Source organism: Amblyomma americanum, chromosome 9 (genome assembly GCF_052857255.1).
Source record: "Amblyomma americanum isolate KBUSLIRL-KWMA chromosome 9, ASM5285725v1, whole genome shotgun sequence".
NCBI classification, from domain to species: domain Eukaryota; kingdom Metazoa; phylum Arthropoda; class Arachnida; order Ixodida; family Ixodidae; genus Amblyomma; species Amblyomma americanum.
The window spans coordinates 130,931,283-130,957,733 of NC_135505.1; the positions used below are offsets into that span (position 1 = coordinate 130,931,283).

Consider the following 26,451-nt stretch of genomic DNA (forward strand, 5'->3'; position numbering starts at 1 on the left):
ATGTTGAATTTTTTTAACTTTTGGGCATATTTATTGCCACCACTTACGGAATACTTAAGCGAAGATTCATTATTACCTTCATTATTGTACCGTTCCAAAGGGACATTTTATTTATACCGTTCGTGTTCAGAACATTTCATTCCTACTCCCTGCTAAGGTTCACCTGACCTTAATGACACACAGGAATCGTCAAGATATATGACCCCAGATAAATGAAGGGCTTTTTTTTTTCCGTCCCGTAGCGCGCATTCCGGAGGAGACAGCGAGAGATATTTTGATTTTTTGTTACCCACACAGGATTGTTGGAAACGTGCGTCTATCAACTTACAAGCAGCTGTGACACGTGAGTTAAGCGTTCAGTTGATGTTGGGAATCTGCTTTGTTAATTGCACGAGAGCAGCCTTGTGAAAGCCTTGCTTTCCGCCTGTTCTGTACCTGTCTGTTCTTGTCTCTGACTGTTGATCTAAAATAAATTACGCTCTCGCAACATGTGGGAGCGCTGCGACGAAGTATCGCTGAATGCCTCTCTTGGTATCACCTAACCAGTTCAGTTCAGCTAAGGGGACCTATGCGGCCAGAGAGCGATTTCATTTCATAAAAATCCTCAGCTCGACTTACTGCTGGATCAAACTACATCTGCTTGGTGCCGTCGTTACCAATTTTGTCTAAAACATCTGAATGTTAAGTTCATTTTCCTATGATTAGTACAACGAGCATCGTGAAAACCTAACACAACCAGACCTTAGTCGAGGGGGTGTTCTTGGTAATGGCCCGAACAACTCTTGAAACTAGCAGCCCTTGCATATTGCGGTACACCGAATGCCCTTAAGCCGGCAAGAAGAATTATCGTCGTTATGACCTGTAGCAGAGTGCAGGGATTTACAGCGACAAAAGATGTACTCCACAAACGGATGTTTTGCAAGTAAGAGCTGCAGCCTCCAGCAGCTTGACGAGACGAATATTTCCGGAACATCATGAAAAGAACGAGTTGCACTAATAAATCTCCTATATGTACCCCTAAATGCAATGCATAGCACTAGTCAAAGTGTGGACACGTGCCCGTAAAACATCGTAGGTCACATGAACAACGGAGGCAAGTGACACATCGGCAAAAACATACATGCGCTTCAGCTGCCGCGGCGCCACAGTGGTTGTGGTGCTCGGCTGACGACCCGAAAGATGCGGGTTCGATCCCGGCCGTCGTGGTCGCATTGCGATGGATGCTAAAGGCTAGAGGCCCGTATATTTTTCGATGTCAGTACATGTTAAAGAAGCCTAGGTGGTCGAAATTATGCGCAACCCTCCACTACGGCGTCCCTCATATCCTGAGTCGCTGTGCGACATCAGAACCCATAATCCATAGATATGCTTCCATAGGGAATGCTTACAGTCAGCAACCTGCGATGCAGCTCCAGTTCAAATTCTAGGCGAACAATGAACGGTGCAGCTCAATAACTTTTGTGAAGTCTGGCCCTGCAAAGCACAACACGTGACACATCACGCGAAAGCTCGTGTAATACGAGGAACGGCGGAAAGAGCACGTCAACACAAATATTCGTTCTGCCCACACGACCTCCAGTCGAGCCCGCTACCGCCAGATGGCGCGAGGCATGGCGAGAGTCGAAGCGCACCCGCTGTGTGCATGAGAGGAGGAAAATATTCCATTCTATAAAATGTGGAAAGCGACAGTCGCCGTGGGTGCAACGAGCGTGGCAGCTGACATCCATCCATGGAGGTATCTGGTTCGGTTGCTCTTGTCACTGGCGGCAGCGGCTACTTCGGCAGAGCCGTGGCCAAGCATCTGCTGGACCGAGGAGCTAAGGTGAGTAGCCGGGACACTTATTCGCACGGCCTTTGAAGACGCTTTGACATATGTTCGGTAGTTTCGTTAATGAATAGGGCCTGACTTGGCTTTGACATATATTCTGCAGTTACGTTAATGAACTGGGCATGACTTGAAAATCTGGAATACAATGCACTTTAAAATAATGGTAAAATATTGTTAAACGCTGTACTTTCTCTTGCAAAAAGAATATGTTACTAAACTTACAAATTGAACCGACATTGATTCCTTGTAGCGAAAAGAAGAACGCTAGACCATGACAAGAAAAGAAAATGTGGAACGGTGAAAGAGTGCAGGGGGAGGGGAAGAAGGGGGGCTTCATTGGTTAATCCCGGGCTCATCAACGGATGCTATTTCTTAGATGCAGTTGAGTGGACTATGTTATACTGTGAGTGAATGTGTGTATGGATTTTGGCACTGCAATGGACTGTGTTTCTACTGTGCCTGAATATGTGCATAGTTGGTGACTTCTGGAGTGGACTCTTATGTGGACTGTGTGGAATGATTGTGTGCATAGATGGTGACTTCTGGAGTGGACTCTGATGTGGACTGTGTGGAGTGATTGTGTGCATAGATGCTGACTGCGGGAGAGGAATATGTGCCATTATCAGAGATTGTGCGCATAGCGGGGCAGACCGACAGGTTTTGGGACATTGTTAACATAGAAGTGACGCTACAATAGAGCAATTGCCGGCATAATAAGCAAGGCTAATCCCACCCGTATCATACGACAACTGAACACAACTCAATAGATGCAGTTGATGAAGCGCTTTCCACTGAGGGCCCTCTCATTTACGGGTGTCAGGCGACACGGGGGCGCCGTGTGGCATCCAAAATAGCGTTAAGCAAATCTACAATCATGTATACGACTGCCAACTCGCAACCGAACAATTCGTTGTCGTCATCGATTTTCCTGTCGTTTCCTCTCGTATAATGGCGGGTGCTGCAGAAATCGAATTGGTCAAAAGCTCCGTCCCGTCATTCTGCCTTGTGTTGCGTCTGTTTTTCGCGCCTGCGGCCAAAGATGTATAGCTGGTAAGAGGTTGCTTTCATGTAAGTAAATCTGATATGGAATTAGGACAGAGGATTGGAAACGCAACTATCTTTCGCAAGATGAGAGGTCAAGCTGAAATGGGTGAAGGTTGCAGTATAACTGATTCAAAGTGAGGGAAAAAGCTAAAAAACTTCAGCGCGGCAGCCGCTGCAATTCCAGGAGAAAATTTTATACAGCGGATCAAGCCTTGCTGCGACCGTGCGGAGGCATGCGGCGGAAACAAAAAGCGATAAAAGAAGACTTTTTCAAACACAGGACTAAAGAGAAATTACACGAGACGATTAAGCAAGAAAAATAAATGATGCCACAAAACAACAAAAGAAGGGAATCGTTCCGTTATTTTTACCCACCGCTGTGGCTAGGTAGTTAGGGCGCTCGACTACGGATCCGGAGTTCCCGCGTTCGAACCCGACCACGGCGGCTGCGTTTTTATGGAGGAAAAGCGCTAAGGCGCCCGTGTGCTGTGCGATTTCAGTGCACGTTAAAGATCCCCAGGTGGTCGAAATTATTCCGGAGCCCTTCACTACGGAACCTCTTTCTTCTTTCATTCCCTCCTTTATCCCTTCCTTTACGGCGCGGTTCAGCTGTCCAACGATATATGAGACAGATACTGCGCCATTTCCTTTCCCCAAAAACCAATTATTATTATTATTATTATTATTATTATTATTATTATTATTATTATTATTATTATTATTATTATTGTTATTATTATTATTATTATTATTATTATTATTATTATTATTATTATTATTATTATTATTATTATTATTATTATTATTACGAACCATCTGAAGTGCGTGAACGTCACCCCCCTTTCCTGCCGGCAGTTGAAAACGAAATATGACTCCTACTCGTCCTTCTACCTCACAGTCAGCGCGGAATTTTACGATCAGCTTGTTGACCCTTCGATGTGGCCTACGGGCTGCATATTCAAGGCTTTTCGTGGAAAGCTCCTGGATGGTATGTTGCATCCTTCCGAGCTGACGGTTGATCGCAGTCAACCCTAACTTGGATATATATTACCAAAATGCTCGAGGTCTTCGGACTAAGGGACCTGTATTTTTTTTCTAATGCATTAGCCTCTTGTTATTCGGCTGTTGTAATTACTGAGACCTGGCTGTCTAGCGAAGTTAACTCAGGTGACTTCTTTCCTAATAACTGTTCTGTTTTTCGAAGTGACCGCCCTGAATCAGCTTCTAAACAAAAGGGAGGGGGAGTGCTCATTGCTATTGACAGTTCCGTGCAGTGCGTTCGACGTTCCGACCTGGAAACCATCGAAGAATCTGTCTGGTTAGAACTCACTTTAACTCGACATCAAAAACTCTTATTGGCAGCTTTCTATATTTCCCCTAATCTGCCTCCTCCTGCCTACGATGATGTACTACATTCTATTGAATATGTTATCACTTCTCATTGCAGGCACAAACTGCTCATTTTAGGGGATTTTAATACTCCAGGTATTAACTGGAATACCTTTACATATTCACACAACAATCACTATGTAGTTAGTAAGTGCAACCGGCTTTTAGATTTCATAGCTTTTAACACCTTGCAGCAACACAATTTAATTGATAACTGTTGTGGTAATGTTCTTGACATTTGTTTATCTAATTTTGAAAATGTTCGAGTCTCGTCATCTGACATCTCACTTACTCGCAGTGACAAATTTCATCCTCCAATTCTAATAACGGCTTCGGTTTCTGTCCCACCTTCTGCTAATTCAAATCGTGCGGGGAATTTCCCCCATTTCGCTTACGCACTTGGCGACTATGTTGGTCTCTTCGGTTTCTTCTCTTCTGTCGACTGGTCTGTTTTAAGCGAAATCAGCGATGTTGACGAACAAGTCAGTCGCTTCACTGAAATAGTTCTCAATGGTATGCGCCAGTACATACCTATGCACACTCCTACTCGCAGCAAGTTTCCGTTCTGGTTTTCCAAGGAACTTAGAACAGCGCTGAAACTTAAGGAGCGGGCCCACCATAAAGCGAAACGCCCTGGGCTGGATACATGGGCAGATGAATTTCGCCGCTTGCGTTCCCTTTGCAAACGCCTGTACAAGCGGGATCATGAGCCCTATCTTGATTATTTAGAGAATAGTGCCTCTAATCGTCCTACTGAATTCTGGCGATACGTTCGCAAGCGTTCGAATAAATCTGATAGTCATATTCACTTAGTTGACTCTCATGGGAATGAAATTCGGAATGTCGCTGACGGCTTTGCTCAACACTTTTCCTCCGTGTACAAATCTCCACGTTGCGATTACGTATGCCTTCCAGCTGGCGCACATAATTCCGTTCTTCTCGACGAGAAGTTAGTAAGTGAGAGTCTTAAGTGTTTGAAACCATCTTTGTCCCCTGGACCTGATGGCATTCCAGCCGCCATAATAAAAGCCTTCAATAGTACCTTCGTCCCTGTTTTAACCACGATATTTAATAACTGTTTGAAAAATTCTGCCTTTCCCCGCGTGTGGAAAACGGCGCGTGTTTTTCCTGTCTTCAAATCAGGAAACAAATCTGATGTTTCGAACTACCGCCCCATTTCTCTTCTTTGTGCAACCTCTAAGCTTTTTGAATTAGCTTTGCACAAAGTACTTTCCTTCCACCTCAAAAAATGTAATCATTCATAATCAGCATGGTTTCATAAAAGGTCGTTCTACTACAACTAACCTTGTGACTTTTATGACGTTTACATCAGCTGAAGTCCTTCAGCGGAGTCAGGTAGACGCTGTGTACTGTGATTTGAGCAAAGCTTTCGACGTTGTTACTCACTCATTACTTCTTCAAAAGCTTCTGCTGTTTGAGATCGACGTTTCAATTGTAGCCCTCCTACGCAACTATCTTCTTGATCGGTCCTGCTTTGTCAGTGTAAATGGACAGACCTCATTTGTTTACACTCCAACCAGCGGAGTTCCTCAGAGCTCGGTATTAGGCCCGCTTCTGTTCTCTGTTTTTATCAATGACGTTTCCTCCGTGGTCAAAAACTCCTCATTTCTCCTTTATGCGGACGATATAAAAATGTTCAAGGCAATACATACTCTTCACGATTGCTTGTCATTGCAATCGGACATATCCGCCTTCTCTGATTGGTGCCTGAAGAATGCGCTCACTCTCAATTCATCTAAAACCAAGGTTGTCTCATTTACGCGTAAAACGCACAGTCTTCTCTACTCTTATTCGGTGAATGGTAGGCCGCTGCCCAGGGTTGATGAAATTAATGACCTCGGCGTACTTTTCGACCGTAGCCTCAGCTTCTCCTCTCATACAAAACGCATTGCTCTACGGGCTATGCGTACACTCGGCTTCATCTGCAGGCTTTCGAGAGAGTTTCGGTCCCCACTTCCTTTCTTAAAGCTCTACCTCTCCATATGCTTGCCGCTTTTGGAATATGCGTCTGTTGTTTGGAACGGCACTTGCCAGTCGAACTGTGAAAAAAATCTACAGAGTTCAGCTAAAGTTTTTACGCATATTTCAACATCGGTTTTCTTGCAAAACTTCCAGCTCTCGTCCCAGACGGAGTAACTCACTGCAGCTTCCTTCTCTTAGCTGCCGTCGCGTGAGGGCAGATATAATGTTCTTGTATAAACTTCTTCATGGTCACATTCTATGCCCTCAGCTCCTAGCGCGTATCCTTTTGCGTGTACCGCGAAAGAGCATAAGGGAATTCAGACCATTCCAAGTTTCTGCGCTCCTGCAATCCCTCTCCCCTCTGGACAGAATGCAAAAGTTGTTTAATTCTCGTTGTCCTCACCTAGATATATTCGAAAATTCTCTCCCTTCCTTTATATTGGATGTCCGTGACGTTCCACTTTGAGCACTCTTTTTCTCATACATAACTTCCCCTTTCATGCATTTTGTCTTTACTACACTTGTGCGTTTGCACCGGTATTATATTGTTTTTTTCTCTCCTTAATTGTTCATCACGTGTACTTGTTTTCATAAATATTATTTCTTTAATACTGTATACTCACGCCTGATTGTCTGTAACGCGTTCACTAATTACGTTTCTTATTGTGTATGATTGTATTTCTAGCTTGTATTCGTTCTTATTAGTATTGGCTTTATTCTTGTTTGTATTTTGCTATATGCTGTACTTGGCTGTTATCGGTCGTTCATTCTCTTTGCTTATTGTTTCATTAGTTATTTATATGTCTGTTGCCTATTCTAGCTGTTTTCATTTACCGCTGTTCTCGCTGTTTTCTTGTTTTCGCTTTTTTGCTTCATGCTTGCTGTCACGCCTAGTTTATGTGTCTTTTTTTTCTATCGCCTTGACTGCTGCATTACCTCCCCTGAGTGTCTTCCTTTGTAGTGAAATAAATTTACATTTTGTGCGTGTGAATGGTGTACCAGCACCAAGACCTATGGGTTGTTCCTGGGCACCGAAAAATAAAGATTTATTGATTATTAATATTATTATTATTATTATTATTATTATTATTATTATTATTATTATTATTATTATTATTATTATTATTATTATTATTATTATTATTATTATTATTATTATTATTATTATTATTATTATTATTATTATTATTATTATTATTATTATTATTATTACGTTAAATTGGTCGTTACGATCTTATAACGACCAATAGGCAGCATATGTTCAACATCGAACAAACCAATGGCATTGTCGCTGGCGCGGAGGGGGCTACACGACAAGCCCTTACATAAGAACTAAAACTCAGCATCTAGGCGCGTTCCCTTCGAGACCTGCCTTGATTTAGCTAACCGCGGCGAGGTGTGAGCTGCTTGATGACCCTCCACTCAACAGCTCGCGAGCTTAACTGTGGATGTTCAAAGTGGAAAACGGCACAAACTATAAGGAGCACACAAGCGAAAGAGGCCACCACGAGTTGTTGTTGTTGTTGTTGCCTCAAATACGATGGCACATAACGCCACGAGTGCTTGTGGCGTCTTCTTCCTCTTGTGTGCTCCGTCTAGTTTGCATTGTTTTTCGCCATGAATATTCACCAACTAGCCGAAACTTACGCTTTGCTGCTTAACTGTGGAGCTGTGCTGAGTAGACTGAATGTAATTAAACTGCCATCTAATACTTGTTTTCAGCATTGGCTATCTAAAATATATTGCCATTTATATAAAGAAGCGCAGCATATAGCATTAAATTCTAAACTGCACCTTCTAGTGCTGAGGAAAAGTGCTTCTAAATTATGTTGTCATTTGTATAATGAAGTGAAGCATAAAGCATTAAATCCTAGACCTAGTTTTATATTGGCGGGAAAAAGTCTGTACTCTGGAAACCAACGCTCAATATCTGCAGTTATTACAGCAGCGCACACTTATGTATACACATAAAAGTCATCACGCTCCACGGATCTAGCGTGTCCGCCTACAAGAAACCAACGGGGATTTTTTTTTGTTAAGTAAATTTTATAGTCTATGTTTTAGAAAGTCCTTAAGATGGCGAGCACTTCTTTGTTATGACGTTCGATAGTCAGCAAAATACCTATTTGTTGGGGAAAAATTTCGCATTCAAGCTGGATTTTTTTTCTGACACTTGATTTAAAAATGTTATGTTGATGAACTGAAAAGAATCAAGAACTCGGTGATCACTGCCTGGATGGGGGTGGCGGTGCATTATGGGCCAGCCTGAGAGAACTGCAACCAAAATACTACCCTGATATAAACGCGATATGCCCATGAAAACTACCCATGGCGTCTATGGGTGTTTCATTTTTAAAGTTCTACAGCTTTTAAATCTTTCATTTTATGTACAACTGGGCTATCTTTCACCACTACGTTAAAATCGGCACAGGCAAACCTCAAACTTCAGTCTATCTTCATCTTTGCTTTAACATTTCTCAGGGATTATTAGAGAACACAGTCATCTGAGTGGAGTTCGCATACAGTGCAGAAATGGCTCAGTTGCTTTCTAAGAACGGCGAGACGCTACTTCGCCACGTCGTACGAAGTTTCAGCGGGACGCGTTTGCTAACCCAGGTCGCCATTGCCGATTATGACAAGAAAACTGGCCAAGACATCGAGAAGCAGTTGCGTCAGAAGTATGGGGAAAACAATGCAGTCTTCTTCGAATGTGACGTGACTAACGACGAGGTCTTTGAACGTAAGTCTTCCGTTACTTTGCACGTCGGTTGTCAGTGCCGTAGTTATTGGCACTGGGATGCACGGAGTGTTTAATTCACACATCTTATATAACGCAACTCAAATATTAAAAAAAGTTCAAGCGGTGTCCACATAATGCGCCGTGTTCAGTAGTATGAGGCTTCTATATCTTTTTTTTTTCTTGTCGTGTACTTGATGTGTTGTGGCCCTTATACAAAAGCAACGTTTTTTTCCTCAGTATCTACGAATACAGTCGACCACATTTTATGCCTACTTTGTTTCCGCGATGACCCATATTTTGAGTTGAATTAACGTAGCTTTTCTGGATAATTTACAAAGATAACACATTAAAAGTATGGATTATAGTACGACCAGTGGCAAAGCCCAAAATTGAAACGAACTTGTGCATCACTTCGTTTGCAAATGTCACGTGGCTCCAAGATATATAGAACAATTATTAAGATGGAGACATATTCCCATAGCGAAGCGATTTAGCACTCGACCGTAATAAGAGTTTGACTGCCGGTCCGAAATTGCGCTTCGCGCTCTCACCCTGCCTGCTTCTCCGCTCGCTTCACTGCAAAAATAATTTCGGAAAACAATCATGTCTTCAGTTTAATGTGAGCTTAGGTTACTGCATTTCTGGTACTCTTTAAACACAAATCAATCCAGGTGAGATTTGGCTTGTTCTTTAGCCTCCTCCCGTATCGATGTACTACTGGTGACAAATGTTTCCGGGACGCGAGTTCTAGGAAAAACGTTTATTGCAGCTCCACGTCGCTACCCGGTCGCTTGATATTGTGAAAGGGCCTTTAATGTCTTCACACAATATCAGGCGACTGGTTAGCTAGGTGGAGCTACAGTAAACGTTTTTCCTAGAACTCGAGTCTCGGAAACTGTTGTCCCCAGTAGTACAATGTACTTTGGTATAATTCTGGTGAAGATTTTTACCCTGAATGTTTGGAGTCGTTACGGTTGTCAACGGGAGCAATTCTAGTGCAGATTTCCACCCGCACTATTCCCTTACCTTTGTTCGTCTTTCGTAATCTGTGTTCCCCTCCACAGAGGTGTTCATCGAGACAATCAACAAGTTCGGCAGGCTCGACATCCTCGTGAACAGCGCCGGTGTGCCAGAACTGCCGGACTGGAAGAAAGTGTTCGCGGTGGACGCGGTGTGTACCGAAAGCGTTCCCTCCTGACAGACACGTGGACTGCATCGACTCTTTGTTCCAATCTTTCCCTGTTCTCTCCCAGTAGATGGCTGTGTACCAGGGCACATTACTTGGCATGAAATTCATGGACAAAAGCTCTGGCTGGAAGGGGGGACACATCGTGAACGTCGCCTCTATCACAGGCAAGTTGCCAAAGATCACCCTTGCATATAGTGTCAGAGCAGTGCTTAGCAATAAATAAAAACTGAAATTAAACCACAACCCATGGTACTGGGGCATGGTGCTCGGGCCCATCTAGCTTGTACATTGTAAACTCGAACACGCCTATATGGGAGCAGGAAGGAAGTAAACTGTGCTATAGCGCTCCCCCTTTTATAAAAATGGACTGCACTAGAGGACAACCTTCTCCCTTTTCACTCTTTTCTGTTTAGAGTGTATACGTCTATGTGGTTGTGCAGCCTTTGCCAAAGTAACCAGGCTGCATGGTTTGCTTCTCATTCCAATAGCAGAACCCTTACGGCTTTCCTAACGATCAAAATGTTCTGGTAAGGTGAGGACAAGGGTTCTCCTTAACATACAGAGATTTAGAGCTTGAGGGCTGGTATAATAACTTCAATATACGACTCAGAAGCAAACTGTCCAGCCCGGTTACTTTTGGCAAAGACTGTACCTCTCTCCAGTTGTTGATTACAGATCCTGGGATATGGAAACTCGCTGTCTAGACAGTGAACAGGGTGAAAACGCAGAGCACCCATTGGGGCCCACATATTCCTGATTCATATGTACAGTGTTCAGAACAAAGGCTAGACTATGCAAAAGTTGGCTTGTTTACGGTGTGTTCAACGCAGAGGACACAGCGGAAGACAGTGCGAACGAGCACATGCTTAAGGAGGCGTGTTCCATTTATGAAGGGGGGGGGGGGGGGGGGTCATGCATTACTCCGGCTCAGGTGCACAGTCGAAAGAAGTCCGTCAGCAGCCTCTGAGATGTTGAAAGACGGTTTCAATTGGTGTGAACTGACTAAGAACATATACGTATACCACCGGTACACATGATGTGAACAGACGTATAGCAAAAGATACGTCATCACTCCGTGAGACTCCATGACGCGTCTTGTACACCATGTGATGACCCCCATAATGCGCAGGTCCACACGGGACGGAGAGGCAAAGAGACACCGTATGGCTCAGTTTAAACAAACAGGTATATTCAATAATTACACATGATTAAGGTTATACATCAGAGGCTGGGGCGTCCGAGCTTACGTGCCGACGACTTCATGGGGGCGATGGAGTGGCTCCGGAGTTGGGCTCGAGCGGTTGCTGGCAGAAGCTGCACGCCGTCGGGCTTCGGCGCTGAAGGCCCTCTTGGCGAACGATGTCGTCCTGAGCGTTCTTCTTCCGTTTCTTCGAGGATGGTTCACAAACCCTTCCTCTAGTGTCGTTCGGCTTGGAAGATGAACAGGAGGCGAGCTTGTAGATGATGACAGCAGAGCATAATTTTACAACAGAACAAACTTTGCACTACTTTACTCATCGACCGGGCAGGTTAGTGCCTAAGTAGCATCACATTACATGCTAAGCATGGAGCCCCAGCTCAGACTGAACTGCATCCGTTTACATGCGCTTTTAAGCACTTGATTAACAAAGGACTAAGGGCGGTCATTTCCAGTGGCCCGCCCAAAGCATCAATTCTCCAATCCAAAATAACATGCGATGGGGACCACCCCTTGGGCTGGGCTTAGCCTCGACCCCAGAGTCTGTTAACAATACAGACTAAATAAACAACAAAACGCCACCACTCTCTCTCAAGTGAGAGTATACACAGGCTCTCTCTTCGGAGCTAATTCACTAGCGCCTGTCTTTCCACATTCTTGGCGAGTACTGCCTGTCCGCCATGACAGGTGTCCGTCGCGGCCCTTCTGGGAAGCTGTGGGTGCCTTCCCGGCGATAGCCCACGACAAAGGGGGGGAGGGAAAGAATGTCGTCTTCGCGGTTTCGCATAGCGTCGGCTGTGGTACGGCGCGCTCTGGCCCGCTGACAGCTCCCCTGTCCTGGAATGCAACCGGAAATTGGGGAGGACAAAGCCTGTTTCCCCGGGGCGGCGGCGGGACCGGTTTTTCCGGTCGTCACTCAAAGAGCATGGCTGGGCAATTGATGATGCCGCTGTCACGGTTCCCCGTCTACGCCGCGCCGTCGAACGTGGATCCTCGTATCACACACGGAATGTCACACTCGCTCACCCTCCAGAAGAATGTTCTCCGAACATTTGAGTCCACGCAGCTCCCCTTGTCTTTCTGAATCGCCTCGCACAGTGCGTCCGACAAAACACTTTTCGCTGCACTCAACACCACTGCACAACACCATATGCCTCCGCTGTCAATACTGGCGTCTCCAGGGGCAGCACTGATCTTCTTTTACAGAAAAACATGAAACTCAGCACCCAAGCCTCTCCTTTCTAGTCCAAACTGGACGAAAATAAATTTACCACAGTTACAAAGGAGCTCCCACTTCTAGCACGATCACGGCACAGACAAAAATATAGATAACGAAAGGAAGTAGGGCAGGTTCTGCATGCGCTCCGCATGCTCTCCTGTGCAGGTGTTACTTAATGACAGAAAGGTTTAACTACCAACTCCGATAACTTAACACATAAGCACATAGCAATGTTATGAGCTGCGGCATTACACAATTCTAACCAGTTCACAACTCCGCTCTGTTTACGCCATTAGTCCGACTTAGCTTTCCGATTTCGCAGCGGATATCGGCCTTCATGAGTCATACTAAATAAGTCTGTGCCCCTTTGTCTGCTTTGGGACTTGCGAGGGCTCGTGGCAGGAGCCTCTCCTGGCGTTATCTGCGCGGCAACCTCGCGCGCTTCTTCTTCTAGCAATGCATGAAGTAAATCCGGTGGCATTCCGGCCGTCACCTCGGGCGCCTGCCGAACAAATGCAGGAGAGGGCGTTTCTTGCGAACTATCTGCGCGCTCCGCTTCACTTCTGTCCCCATCAAAATCCGCGCTTTCCCTTTCCTCATTTCGTGAATACTGAACCGGTGCCGACTTGAGGCGATTTGCGTGTATCCTTATCAAACGCCGGTTCACGTCTCGGACTCTGAAGTTTACCGGAGAAAGCTTCTCGACAACCTCGCACGGTCCTCTCCACTTCGTCTGGAACTTACGAGCTAGCCCAATCTGCCTTTGGCAGTTTTCAATGTACACGCTGTCCCCCACATCAAACGGCGCGTCTCTAGCACTGCGATCGTGCACCTCCTTCCTGCGCTTCGCCGCTTTCTTTAAGGACTCCTTTGCGATGTCCCTCGCCACTTGCAAGCGCGATTCTAGCTCAACCTTATAGTCGTCCAGTGAAGCGTATGGGACACGACGGGGGCCCTCTGGCACTTCACTAGGCTGGTCCGGGTCTCGGCCGTAGAGAAGAAAGAATGGCGATTCGCCCGTGCTCTCGTGTGCTGCGGAATTGTAGGCAAACATTGCATACGGGAGCCACAAGTCCCAGTCCCGCTGGTCGCGCGAAACAAAATGCGACAGGAACCCGGCCACGGTTTGGTTCAGTCGCTCCACCGCGCCGTTGCAAGCCGGATGGTGCGGTGTTGTCTGCTTCTTAGCGATCTTAAGCAGCTCGCAAACTCTCCTCATTAGCTGCGACACGAAGTTCGTTCCCCGATCTGTCAAGAGTTGCCTCGGGGGTCCATGTCGGAGCACGATCTGTTCGACAAATGCTCTTGCAACCGTGTCTGCCTTCTGATCTGGGAGTGCTACCGCTTCCGCGTATTTTGAAAGGTGGTCGACAAATACTAAAATGTACTTGTTTCCGGAAGTGGTCGTGGGCAATGGGCCCATTATGTCCATACCTGTCCGCTCGAAGGGAGCCGAAACCTCAGGGAACGGCTGAATTGGAGCTGGTCTTCGTCCCTTGGGTGTTTTTCTTTCGAGACAGGAATGACACTTCGCACAGTAGTCTCTAACATCCTGTCGCATGCCACTCCAAAAGTACAAACGCTCCACACGCCTGCGTGTCTTCGCTACGCCAAAATGACCGGCGCATGGCGCATCGTGAAACGCGCGAAGAACCCTTTCTGTCCACGACCGAGGTATGACGACTCTCTCCCAAGCGGTTTTCTCTGGTCTCCCTTTCCTGGTTGGCCTCGTGCGCCGACACAGGGTGCCGTCTTTGTCAATGAAATAACCTAGCTGTTCGGGATGAGACGGTGCGCCCTCTAAGCTTTCGATTATTCGCTTCAGGTCAGGATCTTTGCACTGCTCTGTGCGTAATTCGGCGGGGTCGACTACGGGGACAAACTCTTCTATAGCTGCCACGGCAGCTGTGCGGCTGAGTGCATCAGCGTTCAGATGTGTCTTTCCTGACTTGTGCTCAACTTCAAAGCAGTATTCCTGCAGGTGTAGATTCCATCTAGCGAGTCGCGAGCTAGGGTCCCTGACACTCATCACCCATTTCAGAGGATGGCAGTCTGTGACTAGCTTGAATTTGCGGCCGTAAAGGTAGCATCTGAAGTGCTTTACTGCCCAGACAACGGCGAGGCACTCCCTTTCCGTAGCTCCGTACTTTTGCTCTGTGGGGCTCAACTGTCGGCTAGCAAAAGCAACGGGATGTTCTTTGCCCTCGATAACCTGAGATAGCACGGCACCAACTGCGAACTTTGACGCATCTGTGGCCATAACGAAGGGCAAACTAAAATCCGGGTGGCGTAACAGCGGTGCATTCATTAGCTTCCTTTTCAGGGCCCCAAAAGCATTCTCCGCGTTTTCGTCCCAACGAAAGGCGACATTTTTGGCTGTTAAGGCGGTGAGCGGCTTAGCGAGCTTGGCGAACTCCTCTATGTGCCTTCGGTAGTAACCGATCAGGCCGAGAAACTGCCGGACCTGGCGGACGCTAGTCGGGGATGGAAAATCCGAGACACACCTTAGTTTCTCAGGGTCCGGTCGCACGCCGTCAGCTGAAACAACGTGCCCGAGGTATTTCACCTCGTTTTTGAGGAATTGGCACTTAGAGGGCTTCAGTTTGAGACCCGCTGCTCTTAGTCGCACCAAAACCTGCTCAATATCGCGCAAATGGTTATCAAAACTGCCACTGTATATGATAATGTCATCCATATACACGAAGCACAGCCTCCCCAGAAGACCTGCCAGGATAACATCAGCGGTTCTCTGCCAGACAGCAGGGCTGTTGGCCAGACCCATCGGCATTCTTTTCCATTCATAGTGCCCTGAGGGCGTGTTGAATGCCGTTTTCTCGGCATCTGCCGGATCCATTGCTATCTGCCAGAATCCCGCCGCCATGTCCACTACCGTGAAGTACCTGGCAGAGCCCAGCTGAGAAAGCGTCTCCTGTATATTGGGGATGGGGTATGGATCGATGCGAGTTACGGCATTTAGTTTGCGGTAGTCCACTACCAATCGATACGAGCCATCTGGCTTTTCCACCAATAGTGCTGGTGCTCCCCAGGGTGACTTTGAGTGTTCGACAATGCCGCGATCAATCAGGTCCTGCACCTGCCGCTCCATCTCCTCACGTTGGGAGTAAGGAATCCTGTACGCACGCTGGTAAACGGGCGATGAAGTGCCGGTTTCTATCCTGTGCTTTATAACGCCACAGCAGCCCAAATCCAGGTTGGACGCGGCGAATACCTCCGAGTAGTCGTTCAGCAAACCAGCCAGAGCTTCCCTCTCCCTGGATTTTACGTGAGAAAGATCGAACGACACCTTTGGAGCAGCCGAAGGACTAGCATGCTCTACAGTTGCGAGTACCGTATCGGTGGGCTCACGTTGCTCTATCGCAGAGGTGAAGAAAGCCAATGTTTTGTTCTTGGGAAGGCTCAGTGGCTGCTGGCTACAGTTAACCACCCGTAGGGGCACTCTGTGGGCGTCATTAACTGTCACGAGGCACGCGGCTGCCTTCAGGCCATTGCTGAGAGAGTCGACCGGCTCAAGCACTCCCACGGCGCCGCTCTCTACATCTGAAGGCACAAACGCGTACAAAATGTGCTCCGACCAAGGAAGGACGACCGCCTCCTCGACCAGCCGGACGGCAACCCGCGAATATACCTTCTCCAATGATCCCACTGTTTGACGGGTGTCAATATCGGTAATGCGAATCTCAGCCCCTCTCCTGTTCAAAAACGGAACTTTTGAGCCGCCCGCATTAACCTCTTCCTCAGAGAATGAGACTACTACCTTCCCTTTTCTCAAAAAATCCTGCCCTAATATACCTGACACTCCGTTTGGCAGAGACACCGTGTCCGGGCATACGTAGCAGGGGTGCTCCAATGCAATTCCGCCGAGAGAGAAGTGTAACCGGTAGAGTCCACTTATGCCAAGAGGATCCCCCGTTATGCCTACAAATTTGGTTGCCATACCACCAGACGCTTCCAACACCTCGCGGTCCCCCTTCCTTCGAAGCGTGTTAAAACTGCTCTCCTTAAGCAATGTCACCTTTGACCCCGTATCTATCAACAATTCCATGCAACAACCATTTAACTTGCAACGCACAACAGGGCATGCCTCGTCGGCCACACAACCTCATCATCTACTGCTTCCTCCCCACGCTCCTCAGGCTGGGGAGGACTAACTAGTTTTTTGACTCGGTATCTGGAGCCCCGCTGTAGGCTTGCTTAGGGCGTGTCTCGCCTGCTTCTCTTTGTGGCTCCCCACGGCGCATGTTTTGGCAGAACCTGGCGATGTGTCCGCGACCCTGGCAAGCGAAGCATACGATTTCTTCAAAATCTCGCATACCGCGCCTGTAGCTTTGTGGCGGTCTCCGGTTTCCAGCGAATGGGCGCTGTTGAGCGCGCGCTTCAACCTGGCGTTCTACCTGCTGAGTTAGCAGCTGTTCCAAGCGATCTAACCGCTCTGTCAAGAGAGCAACCTCAGGCTTGAGCACCGCTCTCTCTATGACGCGTACTCTCGCTGCGGCTGTCGTTAACGCCTCATTTTGTTCCTCATCCAATGCGGCCTCCACGGCTTGGTCGAAATTGCTCGGCTTGCGCGAGAGCACGAACCGGCGCACGGGGTCTTGCAGACCAGCCACGAACAAAGCGGTCATTTCCTCTTTCAGTATATCCTCCGCGTATTTCTTCTTAAGCTGGTCTCCTTCCTCCTCCCTGCTTAACGTATCGCGCGCTAAGCGCTGAAGCCGCGACGCAAACGTTCGCACGTCCTCCCCTACCATCTGTCCGGCGTCACGGAACCTCTGTACTCGCACGTGACGTGGTTCAGTGTCAAAATGCTCAAACGCGAGCTTCTTAAATTCCGCAAATGATTTTGTGGATTTTACTTTTTCGTCTCGCCATGCAAAATCATGAGCAGCTCCTGCCATCTTACACCTCGCCATTCCCAGCATTTGAGCATCGGACCATCCCCCCATTTTCCCAATCTCTTCTAGCATGGAAAAGAAATCGCAGATTGGAACCCCTGTCTTATCTCCCGTAAACGTCGGAATGACGCTTCCTAATGCCAGCATGCTTGCTCCGAGCGACGGCTGTGGAGTGGGAGCTCCCTCAGATACAGTCATTTTTTTTTTCAAGCCCTCCAGTGCCTCAAGCCTCTCAAATGGGGGCAAAAGTCCCACAATCAGTCCCGTGATTCCCTTTTGATTACAATTTTGAAGTCATGAATGTCACAGCATTCAGAGGACATTTGCTTTTGAGACCCCACTTCTGACACCAGTGTGATGACCCCCATAATGCGCAGGTCCACACGGGACGGAGAGGCAAAGAGACACCGTATGGCTCAGTTTAAACAAACAGGTATATTCAATAATTACACATGATTAAGGTTATACATCAGAGGCTGGGGCGTCCGAGCTTACGTGCCGACGACTTCATGGGGGCGATGGAGTGGCTCCGGAGTTGGGCTCGAGCGGTTGCTGGCAGAAGCTGCACGCCGTCGGGCTTCGGCGCTGAAGGCCCTCTTGGCGAACGATGTCGTCCTGAGCGTTCTTCTTCCGTTTCTTCGAGGATGGTTCACAAACCCTTCCTCTAGTGTCGTTCGGCTTGGAAGATGAACAGGAGGCGAGCTTGTAGATGATGACAGCAGAGCATAATTTTACAACAGAACAAACTTTGCACTACTTTACTCATCGACCGGGCAGGTTAGTGCCTAAGTAGCATCACATTACATGCTAAGCATGGAGCCCCAGCTCAGACTGAACTGCATCCGTTTACATGCGCTTTTAAGCACTTGATTAACAAAGGACTAAGGGCGGTCATTTCCAGTGGCCCGCCCAAAGCATCAATTCTCCAATCCAAAATAACATGCGATGGGGACCACCCCTTGGGCTGGGCTTAGCCTCGACCCCAGAGTCTGTTAACAATACAGACTAAATAAACAACAAAACGCCACCACTCTCTCTCAAGTGAGAGTATACACAGGCTCTCTCTTCGGAGCTAATTCACTAGCGCCTGTCTTTCCACATTCTTGGCGAGTACTGCCTGTCCGCCATGACAGGTGTCCGTCGCGGCCCTTCTGGGAAGCTGTGGGTGCCTTCCCGGCGATAGCCCACGACAAAGGGGGGGAGGGAAAGAATGTCGTCTTCGCGGTTTCGCATAGCGTCGGCTGTGGTACGGCGCGCTCTGGCCCGCTGACAGCTCCCCTGTCCTGGAATGCAACCGGAAATTGGGGAGGACAAAGCCTGTTTCCCCGGGGCGGCGGCGGGACCGGTTTTTCCGGTCGTCACTCAAAGAGCATGGCTGGGCAATTGATGATGCCGCTGTCACGGTTCCCCGTCTACGCCGCGCCGTCGAACGTGGATCCTCGTATCACACACGGAATGTCACAACCACTAGGAGCTTCGGACTGTGGTACATTAATTTGAAGGATACCTCCTAATGTTTTCTTCACTACCAATCTCACAAAATAGAAGCCGACCTTATTCAGAAATCGTAAAGCGCTCTTTTATAAATAACTTTCCTTTTTATTTACTCATGGTTCGTTTTAACGGACGACTCGCTTTATTGACAGTCGTGCTCTCGAACCAAAGTGTATATATAAACAACGAATGACCGTATTCTCACTATAGTGAATGGATAAGAAAACTACAGACTTCGATTAAGTGCTTCGCGAAACATTTGGTAGTGATTGTCTGCTCTATCTGCGCCCAGCAAAATCTGCCGTATGAGACGTTTGGTGAGCTCTCATCGAGTAGTTCCGACGACCATAAAATATAGAGTACACCAAATACTGCAAATTACTTATTTATTCTGGTTGTTCAGCGCCTTGCCGCTCGTGGGACCAGGCGCGCAAACTAAAACTGTTAGTTCAGATTTTCAGAGAGTGCATGCGGGTGAGGTGGTGTTCGACTGGGGCAACCTAACGACTTATTCAGTTTAAACAAACTTTTATTTTGATTTTTTTCTTCAATAGGTTTCATGTCCTGCCCTCCCGTTCCATCTTACGCAAGCGCTAAAGCTGCTGTGATAAGCTTCACGAGGTCTCTCGGGGTGAGTGACGCTGCTTGCGGATTCTCAGCTACATTTTTTTTTCCTTCCTGAATTTTAATCATTGCCAAGTTTCATTTCCTATATCTCTTCCCCTCATAGCTAGCAGCCCTCATGGCTTCCTTAGAAATATAAACTTTGAGGCATTGTTGAAATTCCAATAGAAAATAATTGCTCCGACCCTTAGGCTCATATATCAACAGAAAGTTAAATAGAAAAATAATGGCTGCGTAACATTCTGTTGCCCTTAATTGTGTGGTGGCCGGCTTCTGGTCGTAAGCAACTTACGTATCGTACGTACCTTTGTGCCTAAAATTAACATAAGCATTGTTTCCAAGATGTGAACATACGAAGCTTGTGCAGTAAATTGACGCCAGAACTGCCCAACTAGCGGAATTAAAGGTAAATTACAGAAGATGCAGTACGTTTCGCTTAGGGCTATTTTACCGTTCGCGCTCAATGTACGCAGCTGTGTACATTGGGAACTCATAGCATCTGAGAGTACGCGAGGCTGAGAAGTGACAGGGATAGGAATGACAGGGTTACGAACAGGGTTAATTGGAGAGACATGGGAGAGGCATTTGCCCTGCAGTGGGCATAGTTAGGCTGACGACGATGATGATGATGATGATGATGATGATGATATATTTCAGAATAATGCAGCACTCTTCATATCGCTATTATATCGTTGTTTCATGTTCAAAACAAACGCTGTAAATAATATTTCTGAAAACGATAAGATTTAAAGCCCCTCGTTCCACATAGTAACACATGTATTACAAGCAGTACAAATAAAGTTTTATTCCGAGGTTCAACCATAAAATTCAACGTACAAAAAAAAAATATAGCAATTGACTTCACTATCCCTCCATTGCATGCTAGGTGTTGACCCCAAGACTTTACACACATTACTTACCTTGGGCTACACGTCTCTCAATGATTAAGGAGTCTAACAGTAATAGTTAAAAAGTTGACTATTCAATATTAGTTAGCCAGTCTGCTAATTAGAGCACTTTAGCTGTATTCTGGTGTACTATACACCGCTGACAGTGCTATGCCGAAAAAAAAGCGCTCTTCGGATGCAAAAAGCCGATTTTTAAAAATTTCGCAAAGTCTTAGGTGAACTCCGGCTATTTATGTTCTAGAGTTTCTAGTCGTTCTGACGCTCCGTAAAAAGCTTTTTTACACGTCTGTACAAAAACAACGTTTGGTGGGTTTTCTTTAACAGTAATAGTTAATTGGCTGTCTGTGTTCCTGCAAAAAGAGGTCGGGAAGAAAAAAACCATAGCAGAAATGGCGTGCGGCGTCTGAAAGAACAAAGTGGTGGATTTCTAGCAGTCCTGCTCAGAAGAGTGAAGGCTGGGGAAAGGTACAGCCCCGCAACGAGTGCGGACGTTTAAATACGTTTATTTGGAAAAGGCACATTGGCTTCAGTTATTCCAGAGAGAAATGCATGTCAGGCTGAGTGCAACACTTCGCCCAAAACGCGATACGTGTTTTACCCTTAACAGGCGCAGTTCATGCGCTGTAAGCAATATAGAGGGACCCTAACCTATTTCCAGCACCAATTTCTCATTGTGTCTATCAAGTACTGCGCTAACCGTAACTTAGGTTGCTCTATATAGCTAGAATAGAGTGCTGGAACAGCTTGGCTGCGTGGCCTGCATGTAACTGAGCTCGCCTTATCACTCACAGCCTTAACAAATATCTTAATGTCATTATAGCTAGCACGCTTTCTACAATTAAGTCATAAGCCGTTTGTTTGCCTTTCCATGCCCAACAATTCCGGACAAATGCGTTTTTAAACGAGAAAAAGTGCACGAACGCAATTTTTTCACATATTGCAAGATTTCACTGTAACAATCAATACATCCGCAGATATCCAGCGAGCATGGCTTCATTCTTTTGCTATTAATGTTTTTGCTATCGCCAAAAACATTCCCCTTTGGTTTTTTTATGGCAGTCTTAACTACTCCATGTGAGCGATGGAAAAACTTTGAAAGAAAGGTTTTGCTACGCATCAGAAGAGTGAACCATTACCTTCAGTATTTCCGTAACAGCAGCTTACAATATCCCAAAGTTCAAAATTTTTGTCCAAGAATACTGGACATGTGCATGAAAGAAACCGTTCCAATTCCTCAAATATGTGTCTATTGTCGGCACTTCTGGCGGATACTTCGCGCTCTACTGCTGTGTTCCCCTCTGAACGCACAGGTTTGAGCTGCTATCCTCGATAAGTGAGAAACGTACTTGTCCTGGTTACGACTATTTGCAGCTCATTTATTTTACCGTAATGAACATTCATTGGCCCATTGTTAAGTTCTTATGTTTAGTCGTTCAGCTTCAATCAGCTTATTTATGGCTAGCGTTGTAATTAATAACTGCACTGTATTAACTTTTCATGACACACAGTATTCAATATACGTCATATGAATTCAGTACCATCAACTGGATGTCTGCAGATTCATCATGTGTGTTCGTAACGCTTCCTTGAACCTCGTGAATTATATACCATGCAAAAACTCACAATTTCATTGCAATGTTTAATTTTATGCACATGTTCTTAGAAAAGATTCAAATTGTTTTTCCGAGCTATTCCTTGCTAATAAACATTTGCCCCATTTACTCCAACCCTTGTAATTTGTATTTAATACTAACATGCCCTCAATTACTTCTAAACTTGACAGAGGACGAGATGGGCAGTTTTTCTTCCAGAATTGTGTGAAGCGCTCAAATAACTCGCGAAAAAAACAATAACTTCCCGCCCACTTATTGTTCTTCCGGGCAATATATCATCCAACAGCCGTAACACATGTATTCACTTCTTAGTAGGGTTACCTTTTCATGCTTTTTTGTTAACGTGACAGCTCCTAGACGGCAGCTCACGTGCCCTCGCCTCTGTATTGGCTGCCGAGAAGCCAGGCTGTTATCATAATGGATACGCTATTGGTGACATGAGCCACATGTAGCGTTTTCTATTCACTTGCTACTCTCATGAATAATCTCACTTCTCTTTTTTCTGCATACTATCCTCACAGCTTTCTTTTCATACGTTCCGCAAGTACGAGCTATTTTTATTCAATCATACAACACTTATTGCAAGCTCTGACAGTCTCAGAATCTGCTGTCACGCTTTACTGGTTTGGTTACGCATAGAGTGAGCAGCACTTCAAGCGTACGGGTGTCACCGTGAACTGCATTTGCCCTGACGCCATGGAAACACCGCTTCTGAAAGGACTGCTGGACTCATGCGTCCACGGTGGTCCCGAAGCCATCGCCGTGGCCCAGTACTTCAAGGAGAGCATACTGGAGTAAGTACTGGTGGCTGCAGGTCTTTTGATCCCTGTCCTGAATTGCAAGCTGCGTAGTGTGCATGAAAAAAAAATCAAATGTACTTACATGGCTACAGCTGTGAAGAAGAGCCTCAGTTTCAAGCCTCAATACATCGAAAGAAGCTAAAAATAATGGGAACGAGTACCTCCAGCTTCATTGTTGTGATTTGCAGTTATTCAGACTTTTAAGTATAGAGCCTTGATAAGTGCAAGGTGGACTGCATCCTGGTCCCTCCATTTCTGTTGTGCAATCATTACAAAAACAAAATATGTAAAATAAAATCTGAAGCCGTCATCTACACGTTGAGGACTTAAAAGGGTATTTGTTTCGTGAGTCCCTATCAGCCCACACGTAACTCGTAACGTGGGCACAGATTGGGCTTCAAGTCAAGCCGTACATCGCATGGTATTGGAAACTCTTCAATGGCGCTAGCAAGAGTATCTCTAAGGGGCGAAATTAAAGACTGTCGCGCTTCGTTCAGAAACATTACAACTCTCTCCTCACGCACAAATTTCCGCGCCAAAGCATACGGCCAGCCCAGGACTTGTTGCAACACTCCGTCCAAGTTCGCGTGTAACTTTCGTCCCGAAAATGCCATCGCCGCTCTTAAAATTTTTGTTTGCCGCTCCCACCATGCAACTTTCTTTTACACTGCTATGGAAAATAGGAAAGAATACGCAAGTTTCTCACTCCCTTCTATCTCTCCCTGGCTCCCACCCCAACTCTACACGCCGCTCACGAAAAAAGCGCCTTACCTAACTCACGGCCACCGACCAAAGCCAATATACAGCGCATTCCGATTTAGTTGCTTCTACCTAAGAGGTCCTGGTCTTCGGTAGTACATAGAAATTGCGATTCAGATTTTCTCTCAATAAATATGTTAATCGATCTTTGTCATTCCCTCAAGCCTTTCTTCAAAAACATATTGATTCGTTATGATTTGGGAAGTTTCCGCCGGTTTCATCGATTAATATGTTCTTCAAAAGTAATTGGACAAAACCCAGCAAAAATTTTGCAGGCCAGCCGACGTGAGAAACAAATCAGAACTCGATTATTCGCCTGTGAATACAGCGCTACTTAAAACTGTTTTACACGCCATCATGGCTGTCAGTCTGTCTGGCCACCACGCCTGTGTCGAGGTTGCACAGGAAACACTGCGGATGGCGACATTCGAACATTTTAGGGAAGCTATGCAGCCCACAGTCCAAGGTTTAAGCTGCGGAGACTGCATAACGCTTGCTAGAGTTATTAATCAACAGTATAGCACTCGCCTGTTAGCAACCGTAGCAGCGCTGTAGTCCCTGCGGAGAGATACTAAGTTCTCTACTGTGCAAACAAGATACATGTGGGTGAAATCCAGTGGAAAGTTCGAGTGCACAAAGCGGCATTAAATGTGAACCATTTTAAACATTTCGACTTCCCCGGCATCCAGTGAATCGACACCGTAATACACCATCGGCGTGTAAATGTCAGCTTCCCAGTCATAAAAAAGTTTTGGAGTGCGATGGTTTTGCGACGTAATACTGCGAAACTGACTCAGTTTATTATTACGTCTCAACTGCTACTGAATTTCTTGGTCGAATAAGGAATACACTCGCCGCGCTGTGTTTGTAGTAACTTCAGAGAGACGCGGATTTCCCGTAGCTTTACGCATGCCGAGAGAATAAATTCCATGACACACGCAGGATGCTTTATTTCTTTACTAGGAGGTTATTTGTAGCTATAGTCGGCCGGTTCATGATCTGTGTTTCCTTGACTAAGAAAGAAGTGGTCAGTGTTCGAATACAAGTTTCTACAAAAGTTTCTGGCACAGGCGCACTTAGCCCGCTGTGACGGCTCAAGTTGTCATAGAAAGAGCCGACATTTATCATTTTTCGTCCATTTCACATACAGAAAAAGAGATGCGGAAGAGAAATGCAGGGATGTTAACCAGAAGAGTCTTTCTGTTGTTTTTCCTGCACTGGAAGAAAGGGAAGAGGGAATGAAAAGGGAAGGAGAGGGATGAGGTCAGAACCAATGGCACGATAGAGGCTAGGAGTTCTTCGTCAAAGTAAATAGCAATTTAAAAAAAATGATTCGTCAGTTGCACGTCAAGTTTTTAACCTGAATTCCTCCTTCTTTTTTTATTTTTCAGTCCCGAGAAAACAGCGATGGGAGTTGTCAAGCTGATCGAAGAACGCATCAACGGCGCTGCTCTCATAGCTCTCCGCACAGGGGAGTTCGTGTATCACAAGTTTGAGATGTGAACAAAAGCGCCCAAGCACAAGTAGTAGCGAGTGAAAAACATCGTCCGACTTCGACCTGGCAGAATCAATGCAAGAGACTTCGACGCAGTTGCACGGCCACTGCGCGCCAGGAGTCGGCAGCTGGAGAGATGTTTCGTCGGTGGAAAGATGAATAAGACGCTTTAGTTCGAAAGATGTTTTCTTACGTAAGTTCAGCGTTGCAATGGTTAGAAAGAAGGAGAGAAAGGTAGGGGGATTAACAAAGTGAGGCACTGTTAGCTACTCACAACAAGTGGGGAGGAGGATGAATAAAGCCAAAAAGAAGAGAGGAGAAATTTAAACTGAGTTCGGTTCGTTTTGTGAATGAAACGTGCATTCTTATTACTGATATGCGCCACGTTCAATCGTTGTTATTAGGGTCATGAGCTGCTTGAGGAAAAGCCTGACAATGCTGTGTTCTGGGCCATTTTAGATGCATGTCACGGCTTGGGCGGCTAGATTATATGGAGGGGCACTAAAACGAACACTAAGTAAAGCAAGGTTAAAAGAAAAACTACGGGATGCACTTACGTCTGCTTACGTGCTATGAATGCGAAAGCATTGTGAATTACGTACTGCTGGCTCCGTTGGTGCGTTTATGTAACTTATTTCTTGTTGGCCACAAGACCACACACCACTCGGAGCTCCGCTGGTTGATGCCCATATATATGCAGACACATGGGAGAGTCCCTTTCACAGTAGTGGACGTAGTCAGGCTGGTGGTGGTGGTGGTGGTGGTGGTGGTGGTGATGATGATGATGATGATGATGATGATGATGATGATGATGATGATGATGATGATGATGATGATGATGATGATGATGATGATGATAGCCATTCTCTACTGAACGCTCGTAGGTGGTGGCGAGTCCTCATACCACTATAAGCGCAGTTACCCAGAGGTTAAGCGATGCGCCATTGCACTACTGTCACAGCCACCCGTAGGGATTGTGCGGCCTGTGTTGCCCTGGAGCGACACTCCTCCAAACTTACCCGACCTTCCTCCTATTTGCTGCAGCTTGCGCGGCACTCCTCCGAGCTAACCTGAGCATACTCGAGCTACTGCCGAGTAACAGAATTACGTAGTAGCTTGGGTAAGCTCGCGTAACTGTCCACACTTTCTGTTAACACTTTCTGTAGACATTTTCTGAGCACACTTTCCGCGGATGCCACTGATGATTCAAGTAAAGCTTGCGCATTAATATATCCGAGCTCTCAGAAAACGATAA

General features: G+C 46.3%; 1 protein-coding gene across 1 annotated transcript; it reads left to right on the forward strand.

The window, feature by feature from the left end:
* The first annotated feature begins 1,663 nt into the window (after nt 1-1,663).
* Nucleotides 1,664-25,533, forward strand: LOC144105525 (15-hydroxyprostaglandin dehydrogenase [NAD(+)]-like). Its single transcript, XM_077638648.1, has 7 exons — nt 1,664-1,822; nt 8,861-8,984; nt 10,049-10,155; nt 10,241-10,337; nt 19,552-19,628; nt 22,782-22,936; nt 25,093-25,533. The coding sequence occupies exons 1-7, from the start codon at nt 1,730-1,732 to the stop codon at nt 25,202-25,204; spliced, it is 765 nt and encodes a 254-aa protein (XP_077494774.1). The 5' UTR covers nt 1,664-1,729; the 3' UTR covers nt 25,205-25,533.
* Nucleotides 25,534-26,451: the final 918 nt, after the last annotated feature.